The sequence below is a fragment of the Trachemys scripta genome, chromosome 2, assembly GCF_013100865.1.
Source record: "Trachemys scripta elegans isolate TJP31775 chromosome 2, CAS_Tse_1.0, whole genome shotgun sequence".
Classification (NCBI taxonomy): Eukaryota; Metazoa; Chordata; order Testudines; family Emydidae; genus Trachemys; species Trachemys scripta.
Genome location: NC_048299.1, coordinates 233261510 through 233278474, shown reverse-complemented (window position 1 = coordinate 233278474; position 16965 = coordinate 233261510). Strand labels below are relative to the sequence as shown.

At 40.6% G+C, this 16965-nt stretch overlaps 1 protein-coding gene across 5 annotated transcripts in view; it reads left to right on the top strand.

Annotated features, from left to right (window-relative positions):
* The first annotated feature begins 1606 nt into the window (after positions 1–1606).
* SNX16 (sorting nexin 16) overlaps positions 1607–16965 on the top strand; it is a 39267-nt gene continuing 23908 nt past the window's right edge. The window contains exons 1-4 of one of the 5 annotated variants that reach the window (XM_034763200.1): positions 1687–1806; positions 3215–3375; positions 7940–8397; positions 15682–15768. In XM_034763200.1, coding sequence (XP_034619091.1) covers positions 8023–8397; positions 15682–15768 — 462 coding nt within the window. In that variant the 5' untranslated portion in view covers positions 1687–1806; positions 3215–3375; positions 7940–8022. Of the gene's footprint in view, positions 1807–2185; positions 2295–2324; positions 2528–3214; positions 3376–7939; positions 8398–15681; positions 15769–16965 lie in introns of those variants that run through there. The other 4 variants (XM_034763199.1, XM_034763197.1, XM_034763198.1 and 1 more) reach the window with 4 other exon arrangements.

Genomic DNA, 16965 nt, shown 5'->3' with positions numbered 1-16965 from the left:
CTGAACCCCCTCCCGCACCCCAACCTACTGCCCCAGATCGGAACCCCTTCCCGCACCCAAACTCCCTCCCAGAACCTGCACTCCACACCTCAACCCCTGCCCCAACCCAGAGCCGCCCCCTCCTACACTCTGAACCCCTCATTTCTGGTCCCACCCCAGAGCCTGCACCCCCAGCCAGAACCCTCACCCCCTTCTGCACCCAACCGCCTGCCCCAGCCCTGAGCCCTCTCCCACACTCCAAGGCCTTGACCACACACCCCAGCCCAGAGTCCTCTCCTGCACCCCAAACCCTGCATCCCACGTCCCCCTCCCAGAGCCTGCACCCCCAACCACAGCTGTCATCTCCTCCCGCACCCCTGTCCCTGTGAAAATGAGCGAGTGAGCAACGGTGGGGGAGAGTGAGTGACAGGGGGCTCAGAGAAGGGGTGGGGCAGGAGCCTCGGTGTGGGGGTGGGACAAGGATGAGGGCAAGGGTGTTTGGTTTTCTGCAATCAGAAAGTTCACAACTTTAGTTCATCCTTAATTTCTTTAGACCAGAGATGACGCATGGGGGTGGAGGCAGCATGAGGGGTAATATGCTCCCCCAGATTTGCTGCTTGGTTTGTACTGAGCATGCTCAGTAACACTGCTGAAGTTGGCTGCCCTCACTCTTCCCCCATCACTATCAGCAGGCACAGGTTGTCTCTGCTTTAGCCACTGGTTCTCAGCTATTGCTGTCTGGAAACTGGAAAAGGATGTTGTATGGCCTAGTTAACAGAACAATGGACTAGGTCTCAGGAGAGCTGAGTTCTACCACTGGCCTGCTGCATGACCTTGGACAAGTCATTTCACTGCTTTGTGCCTCAGTTTATCCATCTGTAAAATGGGACTAATGATACTTGGAAAATAGTAAATAGTTTCCACAAAAACATTTTAAAGGGTTTAAAAAAAACTAATATTTTCATCAAGATTGTTCAGGGAGCAGGGTTTCCCCCAAAAGGAAACCCCAATAGTTGTTTGTTTTTAAAAACTGAAAAACGTTTGATTTTCAAAACCAAAAGAATGTTAGTTTTCAATTATTTTCAGTTTCTCCAACCGACAAACCCAAATCTCTTGTCTATATGCAACTACTACTGTGTACTGGAGTCGGGGTTATTTCTCCAGCGCTCTGTGGAAAAGAAGCAACACACAGAAGAGCAGGTGAGAGCTTGACCTTTTTTATTTCTTAGCTCCAGTCATTTGACATGGCTCAGGGCTCCAAAAGGTTAAAATCCCTTCCCTATGGCAAACTGTCTATTGACTGCACTGCCTGCTGCTACACCTGGTTGTGCTGGTACACACTGGACGTCGGATTCTGCTTCAAGATAGCACAAGTATCAGCAATATAGTCTGCATAGCAAGCAGCACTAGTAGCAACCCATATGACTACAAATCCCAGCATACAATGCGATGCATGGGGCATACGTGACCTAACACGCAATGCCGTGAGTAGAGCCTGCAGCTCCCAGCATGCGCTGTAGTTTTTGCCGCGGTGTCTGCCGGGAGCGGCCGTTTATTTGTGGCCCCATTGCCTGCTGGGACTTGTAGTCTTAATGCTTTTTAAACTCGCTACCAACAGTCCTTATTGGTATCAACCGGGAAGTGGGCGGGCCTAGGCCCGCCCGTCCCAGTACCCGCTGTAGGGCCGACCCCCACAGGTACTGACCGTTACCCCGCCCCTTCCCTCGCGAACCTGGGCCTAGCCCCGCCTCCCTTTGCGCGAGGAGGGGGAGGGGCAGCTGGTGTGGCGGCGGCGGTGGCTGAGCGAGGGAGCGCGACGGGGAGCAGGTGAGGAGGCGTCGGGGTCCCCGCGGCCCTTGGGGCACGCGGGTGGGGTGGGGGGTGGAGTCTGTGCGCAGGGAGGGAGCCGAGCCCCCCCGAGAGGCGGGGTATTGGCGGCCCGTGGGCGGGGAACATGGGCAGCCCCCGCGCGCTGAGGGGGGAGGTATCGTGACCCCCTGCCGGGCCGGCTAGTTACTGAGACCCTGGTCGCGGGCAGCCCCTGTCCTCCCCCCGCCCGGGTAGGGGCCTCGAGCGCTGGGGTGAGGGGAGCCCCCGCCGCAGCCATGGCGCGCGGTGCTCAGCGTCTCCTCTCTGCTGGCGCGCGGTGCTCCGAGCCTGGCAGGGATCGCCCCAGGGGCTCGGCAAGCGCGCCCCTGCTGTACCCACGCTGCCTGGCCGGTCTCTCCCCCCCGTCCCCCCGAGGTGGCTGCATGTTATTGATGGGCGAATGAAACTCATTTGGGAATAAAATAAATCCTATATTTCATCGTCAGGTGGGTGAGTGTACTTTGCGTCTGGGCTGGTATATCGACCTGCCTTGTAGCGGGCGGGTGTTCAAGTTTTTTTGGAAGCCTTAAAAGTAGGAATCGCTTGTGGATCTGTATAGTACGTAAAGAACCTGCGGTCTGGTTCAAGGGGCCTGCCACTGGAGCCTGATTCTGCTCCCACTGAGGTTTTGCCATTGACTTAATGGGTTAGAAAAAACGGTTCTGACAACATACACCAGGTATGAAGGCCTAAATCTGAAGATAGTGCAGATACTGTAAATGTAAGATACTGTTTCTTATTCATAAAAGTTGTATGCATTATAAAATACTCAAATTGCCTATATCAGCAGTTTTCAACCTGTGGTTCGTGGACCCCTAGGAGTCCCCAGTCTATGTCCAAGGTTTCCAAAGGGGTCTGCATCTCCACTTGAAATTGTTTAGGAGTCCGCAAATGAAAAAAGGTTGAAAAGCACTGGCCTATATGGTATAAATTATGTAAGAAGTAAACTAATAAATGGCTAAATGGACAGTATCCATTTAAATTTAGCCCAAAATTTATTTTTTGTAAAAACAAGCTTTTATAGAACCTAAGACCCATAGAGATGTTCCTAAAATTTAACAAAAATCAAGTGTTTGAAACCAGAACTCTAGAAGTGAAATTGACTAAAACAAAACTGACTCTATTGTCCAAACAGAGAAGCACTAAAATTAAACAGAGCATAAATAGTGACAAGTAAATTTAAAAAAAAAATTCAATCTAAAGTTCTAAATAAAATTTTGTTTACAATATATGATTTTAAGTTTTGTGGTTTTTAACTTTTTTGTGTGTGGCTTTAGTGAAAAACATGCTGTTTTTTTAAACTGTTAGCAGTATCCAACACGTTTAAATACAGACAAATTCTTTCTTTATGGTGTGTTGAGTTTAGATGGTTCACTTCAAGGAGAGAAGAGTTGGGTGTTGTAAACATGGAGGCAGGAGAGATTGGCATCTTTGTTTTGTAGCATGTGATGATACAGAGATTCTGGAATCCAGTTCTTTGATGGTGTTTATTTAGCAGTTAATCATTTTCAGACAACAACTTCAAAGGTGACTGCTCTTTTCTTTCTATTTAATTCTTGCTTTGCTGTTGGGGTTGAACTATCCCAAACAGAGGTTTGGGAGAGGAACAAATCTCCTCTGAAGATCAGGGAAAATCCAGGTCTCTCTGGATAAGATGAAGAAAAGTTGTTTACTTTGTTGTAGCGTTAGAGTGTGCTGAATGTTTTGCTGTATGCATCCGTGAAGTTGCTGGGGTGTAATGATTCCACTGCTTTATTGTAATGAAATATGAGAGTAGTATTAAACTTTAATACATTAGATAGGTAGCTCATTTAAAATTATCCTTAACCGGTCATCCTCACTGCATCAGTGTGGGCCTCTTATCTGTCAAAATACTTTTAAGCAAGTAGCAAACAGTTTTTTGTCTGTTTTTTCTTCTTCCTTTTCATGTGTTGTGTCAATCCAAAATGTGTAGGAGCGATTACTTTAAGTTCAGTTGAGATTTTGGGCTGTCACATTTGCATTGTTTTCTTTTGCTGATGATTTGGCTTCCATACATTCTAATTTTTTATTGTATTTTTGAACTCTGCCATTAGCAAATCATGACAGATCAAAAGGTTTTTGTTGTTGAGAATTTAAAACTGTGTAACATGATCTCCAAGTATGAAGTAGTGTGTTCTTGCACATTATGTGTGTCTTTAAAGTCAAGGCACCTGAAGGAGTTAAGAACATAAGAACAGCCGTTCTGGGTCAGAACAAAGGTCCATCTAGCCCATTATTCTGTCTTCCGACAGTGGCCAATGTCAGGTGCCCCAGAGGGAATGAACAGAACAGGTAATCATCAAGTGATCCATTCCCTGTCGTCCATTCCCAGCTTCTGGCAAACAGAGGCTAGGGACACCATCCCTGCCCATTTTGGCTAATAGCCGTTGATGGCTCTGGTCTCCATGAATGTATCTAGTTCTTTTTTGAACCCTCTTGTAATCTTGGCCTTCACAACATCCTCTGGCAAAGAGTTCCACAGGTTAACTGTGCGTTGTATGACAAAATACTTCCTTTTCTTTGTTTTAAACCTGCTGCTTTAAATTTCATTTGGTGACCCCTAGTTCTTATGATATGAGAAGGAGTAAATTACACTTCCTTGTTTATTTTCTCCACATCAGTCATGATTTTATAGACTTCTATCATATCCCCCCTTAGTCGTTTCTTTTCCAAGCTGAAAAGTCCCAATCTTATTAATCTCTCCTCATACAGAAGTCGTTCCATACTCCTGGTCATTTTTGTCGCCGTTTTCTGAACCTTTTCCAATTCCAATGTATCTATTTTGAGAAGGGGTGACCACATCTGCAATCAGTATTCAAGATGCGGGTGTACCACGGATTTATATAGAGGCAATATCATATTTTCTTTCTTATTATCTATCCCTTTCCTAATGATTCTCAACATTCTGTTCACATTTTTGACTGCCGCTGCACATTGAGTGGATGTTTTCAGAGAACTAGTCACAATGACTCGAAGCTCTTTCTTGAGTGGTAACAACTAATTTAGACCCCATCATTTTATATGTATAGTTGGGATTATGTTTTCCAATGTGCATTATTTTGCATTTATCAACACTGAATTTCATCTACCATTTTGTTGCCCAGTCACCTAGTTTTGTGACATCCCTTTGTAGTTTTTCACTGTCTGCTTTGACTATCTATCTTAACTATAGACTTAACTATCTTGAGTAGTTTTGTATCATCTGCAAATTTTGCCACCTCACTGTTTACCCCTTTTTCCAGATCATTTATGAATATGTTGAATAGTACTGGTCCCAGTACAGACCCCTGTGGGACACCACTATTTTTCTGTCTCCATTCTGAAAACTGACCATTTATTCCTACTCTTTGTTTCCTATCTTTTAATCAATTATCAATCAATGAGAGGACCTTCCCTCTTATCCCATGGCAGCTTACTTTGCTTAAGAGCCTTTGGTGAGGGACCTTGTCAAAGGCTTTCTGAAAATCTAAGTACACTATATCCACTGGATCCCCCTGTCCACATGCTTGTTGACCCCCTCAAAGAATTCTAGTAGATTGGTGAGGCATGAGTTCCCTTTACAAAAACCATGTTGACTCTTCCCCAACAAATTATGTTAATCTATATGTCTGACAATTTTGTTCAACCAGTTTGCCCAGTACTGAAGTCAGACTTACAGACTTGTAATTGCCGGGATCACCTCTGGAGCCCTTTTAAAAAATTGCCGTCACATTAGCTATCCTCCAATCATTTGGTACTGAAGCAGATTTAAAGTTAGCAGTTCTGCAATTTCACATTTGAGTTTCTTCAGGACTCTTGGGTGATACCATCTGGTCCTGGTGACTTATTACTGTTTAATTTATCAATTTGTTCCAAAACCTCTTCTAATGACACCTCAATCTGGAACAGTTCCTCAGATTTGTCACATAAGAAGAATTGCTCAAGTTTGGAAATCTCCCTCACATCCTCAGCTGTGAAGACTGATGAAAAGAATTCATTTAGTTTTTCCACAATGGCCATATCATTTTTGAGTGATCCTTTAGCATCTCGATCATCCAGTGGCCCCACTGGCTGTTTAACAGGCTTCCTGCTTCTCATGTACTTAATTTTTTTTGCTATTACTTTTTGAGTCTTTGGCTGGTTGTTCTTCACATTCTTTTTTGGCCTTCCTAATTATATTTTACACTTCACTTGCCAGAGTTTATGCTCCTTTCTATTTTCCTCACTAGGATTTAACTTCCACTTTTTAAAGAATGCCTTTTTGCCTTTCACTGCTTCTTTTACTTTGTTGTTTTTTTCACACTTTTTTGGTTCTCTTACTGTGTTTTTTAATTTGGGGTATACATTTAAGTTGAGCCTCTATTATGTTGTATTTTAAAAGTTTCCATGCAGCTTGCAGGGATTTCACTTTTGGCAATGTACCTTTTAATATTTGTTTAACTAACTTCCTCTTTTTTGTGTAGTTCCCTATTCTGAAATTAAATGCTACTGTGTTGGGCTTCTGTGGTGTTTGCCTCGCCACAGAGATGTTAAATTTAATTATATTATGGTCACTATTACCAAGCAGTCCAGCTATATTCACGTCTTGGACCAGATCCTGCGCTTTACTTTGGACTAAATCAAAAATTGCCTCTCCTCTTGTGGGTGCCAGGATTAGCTGCTCCAGGAAGCAATCATTTAAGGTGTTACAAAACTTTACCTCTGCATCCCATCCTGAGGTGACATGTACCAGTCAATATGGGATATTTGAAATCCCCCATTATTATTGAGCTTTTTATTTTTATAGCCTCTACTCTCCTTTTGTTCTGCAAATGCTTCCAATACTTAATGCTTCCAGCTCAAACCATGTAAAATGTGCCCAGATAACATGGTTATAAACGCCCTATAAATGCCTGTAATATTGTATGCTCTACACTTAAGCATTTTTTCAAACTTATAATTTCCTTTGCAAGGATACGTGCCATATTTTAGTACATATGAAATATACACAAATGTATCTTCCATTCCACCCACACCTGTAGGTTACTGTGTGTTTCCTGTTGATTCATGATATGTAAATCATCATTATTATTATTATTATTATGGATTTGGTTTATGTTGTGTGCTTCTTAAGCCTTATAAAAACTTATAACAACAACACTTCAGGAGGGAAGCTTCAATTTGTTTATGCTAAATATTAGTAATTACAAAATTTTTAAAAGTTGCCGTTTGTTTTAAGTATCTATCTATGTAACCTAAAAGTTATAATTTTTCCACTGGTGACGCAACACTTGGCGGCGGGGGAAGCTTCCCCTTGGAGAGGCTAGTCCCCTGCCCTGCCTCTTCTGGCCAAGGCCACGTACCACTTGCTGCTCTCAGCCCCCGCCCCACTGTGCTGAGAGCTAGGTGGGACCATGAGTGGGTGGGGGACCTGAGCTCAGCCGGGGTCAAGTTCTCGGCCGGCACCGGCAGAGCTCTCGACCCTAGCTGAAGCCCTGAGCCTCTCCCCTATTCTGCCCCTTCCATCTGCCCATGGTCCAACCCCGTTCTGCCTCTTCCCCTGCGGCTCTGCCCCCACTCCACTTTTTCTCTCCAAGGCCCCCGCTCCTTCTCCCCCCACACCCTGCTGCAGCCCTGAGACCAGAAACACTCTGTGCCCCTGCGAGGGCCCCAGGGCCACAGCAGGGAGTGAGAGTTCCTCCAGCCCCGGGGCAATGGCAGGGGAGATTTTTCCGAGTGTCCCAAATCCACCACTGTTCCCCTTTCCCGGCTGCCTCCCCCAGTCTCCATTTTGCATCACCCATGATGCAACAGTATTTAAATACAATCTTTTTCTTTGGGTTTGTGTAATGGGATGCAAGTCATACCTTAACTACCCATTCAGGTTTTAATGGCTCTGAGATGTAGAGGACCTCTCTGACAATGCACTTTTTAAAAATTAAAGATTAACTTTTGAGGGGGCACTTAACATGATAGCAAATTCCATGTGACCGTGTTTTAAGTGTTATCTTAATGTAACTGTGGACTCCTCCAAATACAGTATTTTAATATTATATTCATTGTAGAAATATTAAGAGATAGTCATTTCAAAGTGGGTTTTTTTTGTTTCCAGGTATTGTATTCTTGAAAAGAAGAGAATGAACCTTAAATTCTTGGACCACAAAGTGTAGATTTGCTGAAGTTTTCTAATGAAGAATGGCAACCCCCTACGTTCCTGTTCCTATTCCTATAGGAAGTTCCTCTTCCAACTTTACAACAAACAGAAACCAAAGAAGTTCTTCCTTTGGGAGCATCTCAACAAATTCAAATTCTTCAAAAGGGCAGCTGGAGGACTCTACCATTGGTAGTTTTAAAAAGATGAGTGTGCCTGAACAGATTGGCTCCACGTCATCTATATGTAGCAGCCCACTTGTTAGGACTAAATTTACAGGTGTGGACACATCTGTTGAATACTGTACTCAGCCTATGGAAGATATTGAGCAAAATACAGACTCTGGGAGCTGGGAAGATCGACCTTCTACACCTACCATACTGGGGTATGAGGTGATGGAAGAAAGGGCAAAATTCACTGTAAGTTTGTTTCAGTGAAGTGCAGTTCCTCCTATAAAGATAATGGGATCATGAATTTTATTTCATAATGCTTTTCATTTAAATAATTAAACCTTCCGTTCAAGGATCTGAGTGTGTTACAAACTTTAATTTAGCTTCAAAATACTGCTGAGATGTCAGAGTAGTTTCCCCATTGTACGGATGGGGAAACTGAGGCACGTAGGTTTTCTTTCCCAAAGTCTCAGACACTTTGCAATGGAACCCAGTTAATTGCCTTATAGATTCCAAGGTCAGAACAAACCACTGTGATGATCTAGTCTGACCTTATGTATAACACAGGCCCATTGAACTCACCAGAAATAATGCGTAGAGCATATCTTTTAGAAAAACATCCAATATTGATTTAAAAATTGTTAGGGATGGCGAATCCACCACGAGCCTAGGTAAATTATACCAATGGTTAATTAAATAACTAACTGTTAAAACTTTACATCTTTTTTTCCAGTTTGAATTTGTTTAGCTTCAACTTCTAGCCATTGGATCATCTTATACCTTTCTCTGCTACACTGAAGAGCCCATTACGAAATATTTGTTCCCTAGGTAGATACTTAAGACTGCAATCAAATCACACCTTAACTTTCTCTTTATTAAGATAAATAGACTAAGCTCTTTGAATCTCACTGTAAGGCATGTATTCTGATTCTTTAATCATTCTCGTGGCTCTTTCTGAATTCTTTTCTAATTTATCAACATCCTTTTTGAATCGTGGTCACCAGAACTGACCACAGTATTCCTGCAGCAGTCACACCAGTGCCAAACATAGATATAAAATAACCTCTCTACTCCTATTCGAGATTCCCCTATTTATACATCCCAGGATTGCAATTTCTCCTCTGCCCACAAAAATAAAGTGGGAGTTTATGTTCTGCTGATTATCCACTGTGACCCCCAAATATTTTTCAGAGTCACTGCTTCTCAGGATAGTCCCCCAACCAGGGAAATGTGGCCTGCATTCTTTGTCTGTAGATGTATATATTTACATTTAACCTATTAAAAGGCATAATGTTTGCTTGTGCCCAGTTTACCAAGCAATCTAGATTGCTCTGAGTCAGTAACCTGTCCTTTTAATTATTTACCACTACCCCATTTTTTGGTGTCATTTGCCAACTTTATCAGTGATGATTTTGTTTTCTTCCAGGTCATTGATAAAAATGTTAAATAGTGTAGGGCCAAGAACCTATCCTTGCGGGACAGACCTGGAAACACACCCACTCGTTGATTCTTTCCCATGTACAGTTATATTTTGAGATCTTCCAATTTTTAATGCATTGAATGTTTGCCATGTTAATTTTATATCATTCTAGTTTTTACTCACAATGTGTGGTACCAAGTCAGATAACTTACAGAAGTCTAAATATACCCAAACTTGTAAATTCATCAAAAAAGATACCAAGTTAGTTTGACAGGATCTATTTTTCATTAAACCCTTGTTGATTTAAATTAGTTACAGTACCCTCTTTGTATTCCTATTCAGGTCCTGTATCAGCTACTCTATTACCATAAGACCATCTTTCCTCCTTTCAGGTCAGAAATTCCTTGGAAAAAAAATACCAAGCAAGTGATAGAATCATGGCTATCAGGGTTGGAAGGGACCTCAGGAGGTCATCTAGTCCAACCCTTGCTCAAAGCAGGACCAATCCCCAACTAAATCATCCCAGCCAGGGCTTTGTTAAGCCTGACCTTAAAAACCTCTAAGGAAAGAGATTCCACCACCTCCCTAAGTAACCCATTCCAGTGCTTCACCACACTCCTAGTGAAAAAGTTTTTCCTGATATCCAACCTAAACCTCCCCCACTGCAACTTGAGACCATTACTCCTCGTTCTGTCATCTGCCACCACTGAGAACAGCCGAGCTCCATCCTCTTTGGAACCCCCTTTCAGGTAGTTGAAATCAGCTATCAAATCCCCTCTCATTCTTCTCTTCTGCAGACTAAACAATCCCAGTTCCCTCAGCCTCTCCTCATAAGTCATGTGCACCAGCCCCCTAATCATTTTTGTTGCCCTCTGCTGGACTCTTTCAATTTTTTCCACATCCCTCTTGTAGTGTGGGGCCCAAAACTAGACACAGTACTCCAGATGAGGCCTCACCAATGTGGAATAGAGGGGAATGATCATGTCCCTCGATCTGCTAGCAATGCCCCTACTTATACAACGCAAAATGCAATTAGCCTTCTTGGTAACAAGGGCACACTGTTGACTCATATCCAGCTTCTCGTCCACTGTAACCCCTAGGTCCTTTTCTGCAGAACTGCTGCCTTGCCATTCGGTCCCTAGTCGGTAGCAGTGCATGGGATTCTTCCATCTGAAGTGCAGGATAAGTAGCTATGGGAGAGATTCTTCATGTTTTAATGTCTGAAAGATAATTTATCCTCTTTAAAACAAGCATTAAAAGACTGACATGTTTTTTATCTTTACAGCTGTTAAAGAACTTGCTAAAATGCCAAAACTACATGTTTTGTAGCTTTTTGTTTTGCCAGTGTTAGCCCCTTTAAAACAGATCTGTTGTGTTCCAAACACTTCAGTATGAATGCATGAACAATAAGCTGCAAACAATCATGTCTGGCATCTCATGTCAAAATACCAGCTTAACTGTTCTGAAAATTATTTACGGAACGTGTGGAATAGCTGCCAGTTGTAATTCCTTTGACATCCCATTTAGAACTAAACAGATGAAGAAGGCATTTACTTCAATGGATGTGGTTGAGGCACTTCATTGACACTTCACATTCCTAAAGATTGTGACTTCTAAGTGAAGAAAATCACTTGTGATTAAGAGGCCAATGTGAAATAATGTGTACAGTTTCCTAGTAATGGTCAGGAAAATAATATTAATCACAAAGCAAGTAGGTGCAAATTAGATGGGGCTGGAAATTGGTGAATGGAGGTCTTTTTCTCTCTCTAATTCAGCTTCAGTTTCTTCCAGGTTAATAGTGACTGGAAGTTAATGCCATCAGACACTTACAAATATATTTTTAAAAATGAAAATTATGAATCTCTTTGTAAGAAGTTTTTTCACTTACAGTATTTTAAAGGAAGTTAACATTTATTTCAGTGACTTCATACATTTCTCAACTTTTAACATTATCCTCGCTATCATTCCAAAAAACACATTAGCAAAATTATGTCACATATAAGTTAATTTTTAGGTTTCTAATAAATACTAGCTTCAAAACTGTGGTGACAGAATGAATGGTGCTGTTATACTAACAGTGAAGTTGTTATAAGAACAATCATATTCACTTCAGCTTCTTTTAAAATACAAAGATAAAATCATCAAATGCAAAAGGACGAAATAAGATAAATAAATGCCTCTATTCTGTAACACTTAAGGTCATATTTAATTAATATAAATATTTACAGGATCGGGGCCAAAGTGTGTGTGGGTTTTTTTTTTAAATACAAACATGGGGAGCTTAAAAGAGAGGCTTGGCTTTGGACTACAATAAATCTTTTAGTTTGGGAATCCTATCATATGTGCTCCAGGTATTATATTTACACTGATACTTAATTTTTCAGGTTTTTTGCTTTGCTGAATGCCTTGCTTCTCTTTCCTATAACTGTTGCATTTAAAAATGTATAGTGGGGAACTATTCAACATCTGTGTTTCGTGTTTTCAATAAGTAAGTGAAAACCGAGTTATACCTATATAAACTGAGCATTAAGTAATAAGTGAATCAATCACTGATGGATCACGTCAGCAATCAGACCTGTGAAACCTTCTTAAAATCAATAAGGCACAGAGGAGGAAGAGGGAAGCTCAATAGAAATAGCTTTTTGAAAAGTTACCAGGAAGACGACTTCCTTGTTATAGTGGTCAAATACTTTAACATATGGTATTCCTAAAATATAAATAGCCTTAAATTTCTTCTTTTTGTAGTTTTTGGAATTCAATGACTCCTGCAAGAGTTGCTTTGAAAAGTTAAACTTCAACTTCATTTTTATTATAGAACACTTTGCTGCTGAAATTTAGTATAAAATTATTGAAATACTTTACTGTTAAACACTTGGTTTCATGTAGTAAGGTGGCTAAGCCAAATTATTATTTTAAAAATATAAATCTTTTGTGTCTAGCACATAAAGCAATGCAAGTAAAGTTGTAAACCAATTATCAGTTGGAAAACCCGACATAAGTCTTGGAAGATTTGAGGGAAGGGAGATTTAAATGATGATAATCTTGGAAGATGTTGATCCAGAAAATATTCAGGACATGGACAGATTCATTATTTTCTGCATATACATAAGCAGTCTGTCTTTTTGCATAACTCTGACTGCAGAACTCTACAGTCTTTTAAATGGCTCTGTGGACTTGTTCTTTTATGCTTATTTAATTGCTTGGTGGCAGAGCATTTTCATAAACTGCAGTAACAATCTCTAAACATGTTGAAAACACAAACCAATTGTCAGTTATAGTATATACAGATGAGTGATTTTAGCTTTCATAACCTACAGTTCTCCATCCTTATGTTTCATCACATCAGCAATTAGTTTATATCAGTGTCTTGGTTTTACAAATGAATCTTGTATCATTAGTCTGAATTACAAGATAAGATCTTATATTTTTAAACCACTGTACAATGCAACTTACACAGAGAAGTGATTTCTATCAGTCTCAATTCTTCAACACATAGAGTTCTACACTCTAAGAAAGTAGTTTTTTTTTAAGTTAATTAGTGACTATAATAAACATAGGGTATGTCTGTGCAGCAAAGAAAAATTCACAGCTGGCCTGTACCAGCCAACTCGGGCTCACAAGATGCTGGTCTGTTTCATTGCAGTGTAGACTTCTGAGCTCGGGCTGAGCCCAAGCCTTGGGACCCTGCAGGGTGGGAGAGTCCCAGGGCTCGGGCTCCAGCCCAAGCTTAGAAGTCTACACAGCAGTGAAACAGCCTCACAGCCCAAGCCCCACAAGCCCAAGTCAGCTGGCATGGTCTAGCCACGGGTTTCTCTTTACTGTGTAGACATATCCATAAAGACCTGTTCATAGATGTGTTTTTGTATTTTCTTTTTCATACCATTCTGTGTATTTATTTTTAAACCATAGTACAACTGTCTACAGTTTTACCTTTATGAAGGACCAAATAAGCACAAAGTAGTGTCACTCTCTGAGAAGGATTCACATAGATTTCCCAGAATTGAGAGTTATTAGCTACTGAGACTATAGCGGAAATTGTATTTACCAGTAAATGAAGAATCTGCTATAAAAAACTTGAAGTACTGTAACATTTCTTATACAAGGGGGAAAAGATGGTTAAGAAAAATGTATGAAGAAGCAGAGTATGTATAGGATATCTCTGGGGAAAGAATTGTTTACAATTAAAATTCCAGAAATGTCTTGCTTGTCAATTTAACCAAGGAGCTGTATCAGCCTATACTGTGCAAAAAAACCCCAATATTAACTAAGCTTTTCATTATTTTTCCTTACACTGGGAAATCAAGGTTGTAATCTTGGAGTACTGGAAGTATCTTCACATTGTTTTTACTAATAAACCCATGAGTTCTTGATTCACTGAAGATCTTCATGTACTTAGCTACTGTATATTGTAGATCAGTGATACTCAACTTATTTTCGTTTGGACAGTGTTTAATATTTTCTATATTACAGCATCTCTTTAGCTCCATAGTATTCATGCATTTTTCTATACCATTATCTCTACCTCTGTCACTTTTTTCCCTGCCTCTTTCCTCTCCCCCATATCCAAATGAAAGGTGGAAGAATACTCCCCTGTTGACTGCAGGGTAGGGACAATCTTGAGTAGCCTGCAGGGACAATCTTGAGTAGCCTGCAGGGGGAGTACACAGTGCCTGGGAAGAACATGAAGGTTCATGCATGCGTGGGAAAGGGGCATCCACCCTTGAGGTCTGTTGCCTTACCATTGGGTTGGGAAGCGGGAACGAGCTAGTCAACTGGTTCTCATGGAAGCCCAACTCTCCTATTTAGACTTCCCTGGGCTTTTCAAAAGCCTTTTCCTCCATTGTGGATAAGGCTAAAAGGGACCAGCTTTCAAAGGTAAGTGAGACGTAGGATTTCACTGGTGGTCTTTTTGCTATGGGGAAAAATGGGAAACCTGAAATCTTCAGATTAAGGTCCTCCCTTGATAACTGTTGCCTCCCATGCAGGAGTAGGTAGAGACATTCAGAAGTGAGTTGAGTCCCAAAGGTGGGCCTACCTGGGTCTACCCCAAGTTATTGGTTGTATGTTGGAAGTCCTGAACACCAAACTGGACCCACTTACATACCTGGTGTTTGAGAGATGGGGAAGAGGCACATTAGTGTTGAAGTTGTGGCATGCTGCTTAAAATCCATCCTTTGTGCCTATTGTTCATTTGCCTGCATGTACTGATCAAGTGGGGTTGTTGTGATGTAATGACACCACATCTGAGTCAAGTGATCAATTACTATAATTTTGATACTGTCAGCTCGGTCACTCTGAACTAGTATGTACATTATTGGCTGGTTTGTCATGTTCAGTCACTTGGGAGGACAAAAACTACCAGGCTGAATAAAAATGTAAGCCAAAACAGTGATTGTCTTTTTGGGGAGGTGGGGGTAATGGAGGGGGGTTGTCCTGCAGTACCTACATGTGTGAGTATGTGCAACCAAGTTTTCAAACCATTATCCAGTGCAGATCTGGATCTTTTAGATGATACACAGTTCAAAATTAATACTGCTCCAGAGCCTGCTTGGTAGCATCAATGTTATGTTTAAGAGGGAGATTGGTCTCATGGATCAGTAAAAAGTAAAGCTGGAATACAGGCTAATTCCAACAGACCTAATTAGTTATAGCATGTTTTATTGATGTATCTTTGGTACCAGAGGTTTCAACTTTGGTGGAAAATACTTTGGGGGAAATCCTGGCTCCATTGAAGTCAATCAGAGTTTACCACTGACTTCATTGGAGCCAGGATATCACTCTTTGCTCTTAGAGAGAAAGGAATTTCCCCTTTTTTTTTTTTTTTTTTTCCCCTTCCCTTTCCAAGTCAGTCTTCCTTTGCTTAGTTTCCCCTTCATGATCAATGCATGTTAAGTTCCATTTAAATGTTATGAGAGAACTTTTAAATTTAGGGTTTTTTAATCTGTGGAATACCTTTAGTTAATATTTTTGGTTAAACTTTTTTCATTTATATCATCCTTCCACTTTCTTGAACAGGAGAGTGGTTATTTCAGCCTTCCAATCTTGAACTATAATAGGAGGATGCACTGTTTGTACCCTTTTCTGAAGCCATGCTATTGATTTTTACATAATAGGTTTACAAAATACTGGTAAAGAGAAGTCCAGAGGAAAGTTGGGTGGTTTTCAGAAGGTACACTGACTTCTCCAGGCTTAATGACAAGGTGAGTAACAAGTTTAAACTGGCAAGTTCTCAAATGATTTTGTGTGATCTATTTCTTTTGTTTCCTTTATTTCTAACTTTGCTTATCTTATGTTGACTTTTCTACATCTGCTTTTGCTTTTGATTTCTTTGCACATATAAAGGATTAGTTTGTTTATACTAATGACTGGAAAACACTGGGATTTATCACTTTTAGAAAATTCAATGGAATTTTTTTTCAAGTGAAACTGTTTTAGTGCTTCATAATACACTGTATGTACCTGAATGCAGGGTATTTAATAATTAAACACTTGGATAGAAGTGGGGTAAGACTATCTAGTTGTCTTACAAGAATGATAGAGTATTTATCTAGATTCCTTATCTTCATAAAAAGAAGAACAGGAGTACTTGTGGCACCTTAGAGACTAACAAATTTATTAGAGCATAAGCTTTCGTGGACTACAGCCCACTTCTTCGGATGCATAGTGGGCTGTAGTCCACGAAAGCTTATGCTCTAATAAATTTGTTAGTCTCTAAGGTGCCACAAGTACTCCGGTTCTTCTTTTTGCGGATACAGACTAACACGGCTGCTACTCTGAAACTTATCTTCATAGTGTCTCTAATGCAGTAGAATTGTATTGATCGACGGTTAGATCTGATGCTCCTGATTTATATGAGCTCCAAAAGTATTACATATGTTTATGGGAAATGCTAGTCTTCTGTATTTGTCTTCAGAGATTTGGGAGTTAATAGATTCTATAAGTATTTTTATATCAGCTTCTTGTAATTAAAAAAATCAATAAAGGCTAGTACAGGAGAGAGCATGTATAGGCCAGCAACTTAACTTTGAACTTTATAGAAATAATATCCTTTTACAGTGAACTTCTTGTGTTTCTGCTGGACACGTTTGTTCAGTGTTTATAGAACACAAATAGTGGGATACGTGAAAATTTAGGAGTATGGGAGTCTACAAGGAGAAATTATATTTTCTCTTTATTCTCAAGAATATCTGCTTCACATTTTGTCTTACTATTTGACATTTCTATTTCTTCTTCAGTATGTTTATTGATGTTTCATTTTTATATTTCTAAACACATTGTAATTTGGCTTTTCATCCTTGTTACATTTTTGTTCAGTTCTTTCTCTTTGTTCTTCTTCTCCTGATCTAACCAATCAAGAGATTATTTAGGCACATGGACCCAAAAAAGCATGGGTGCAA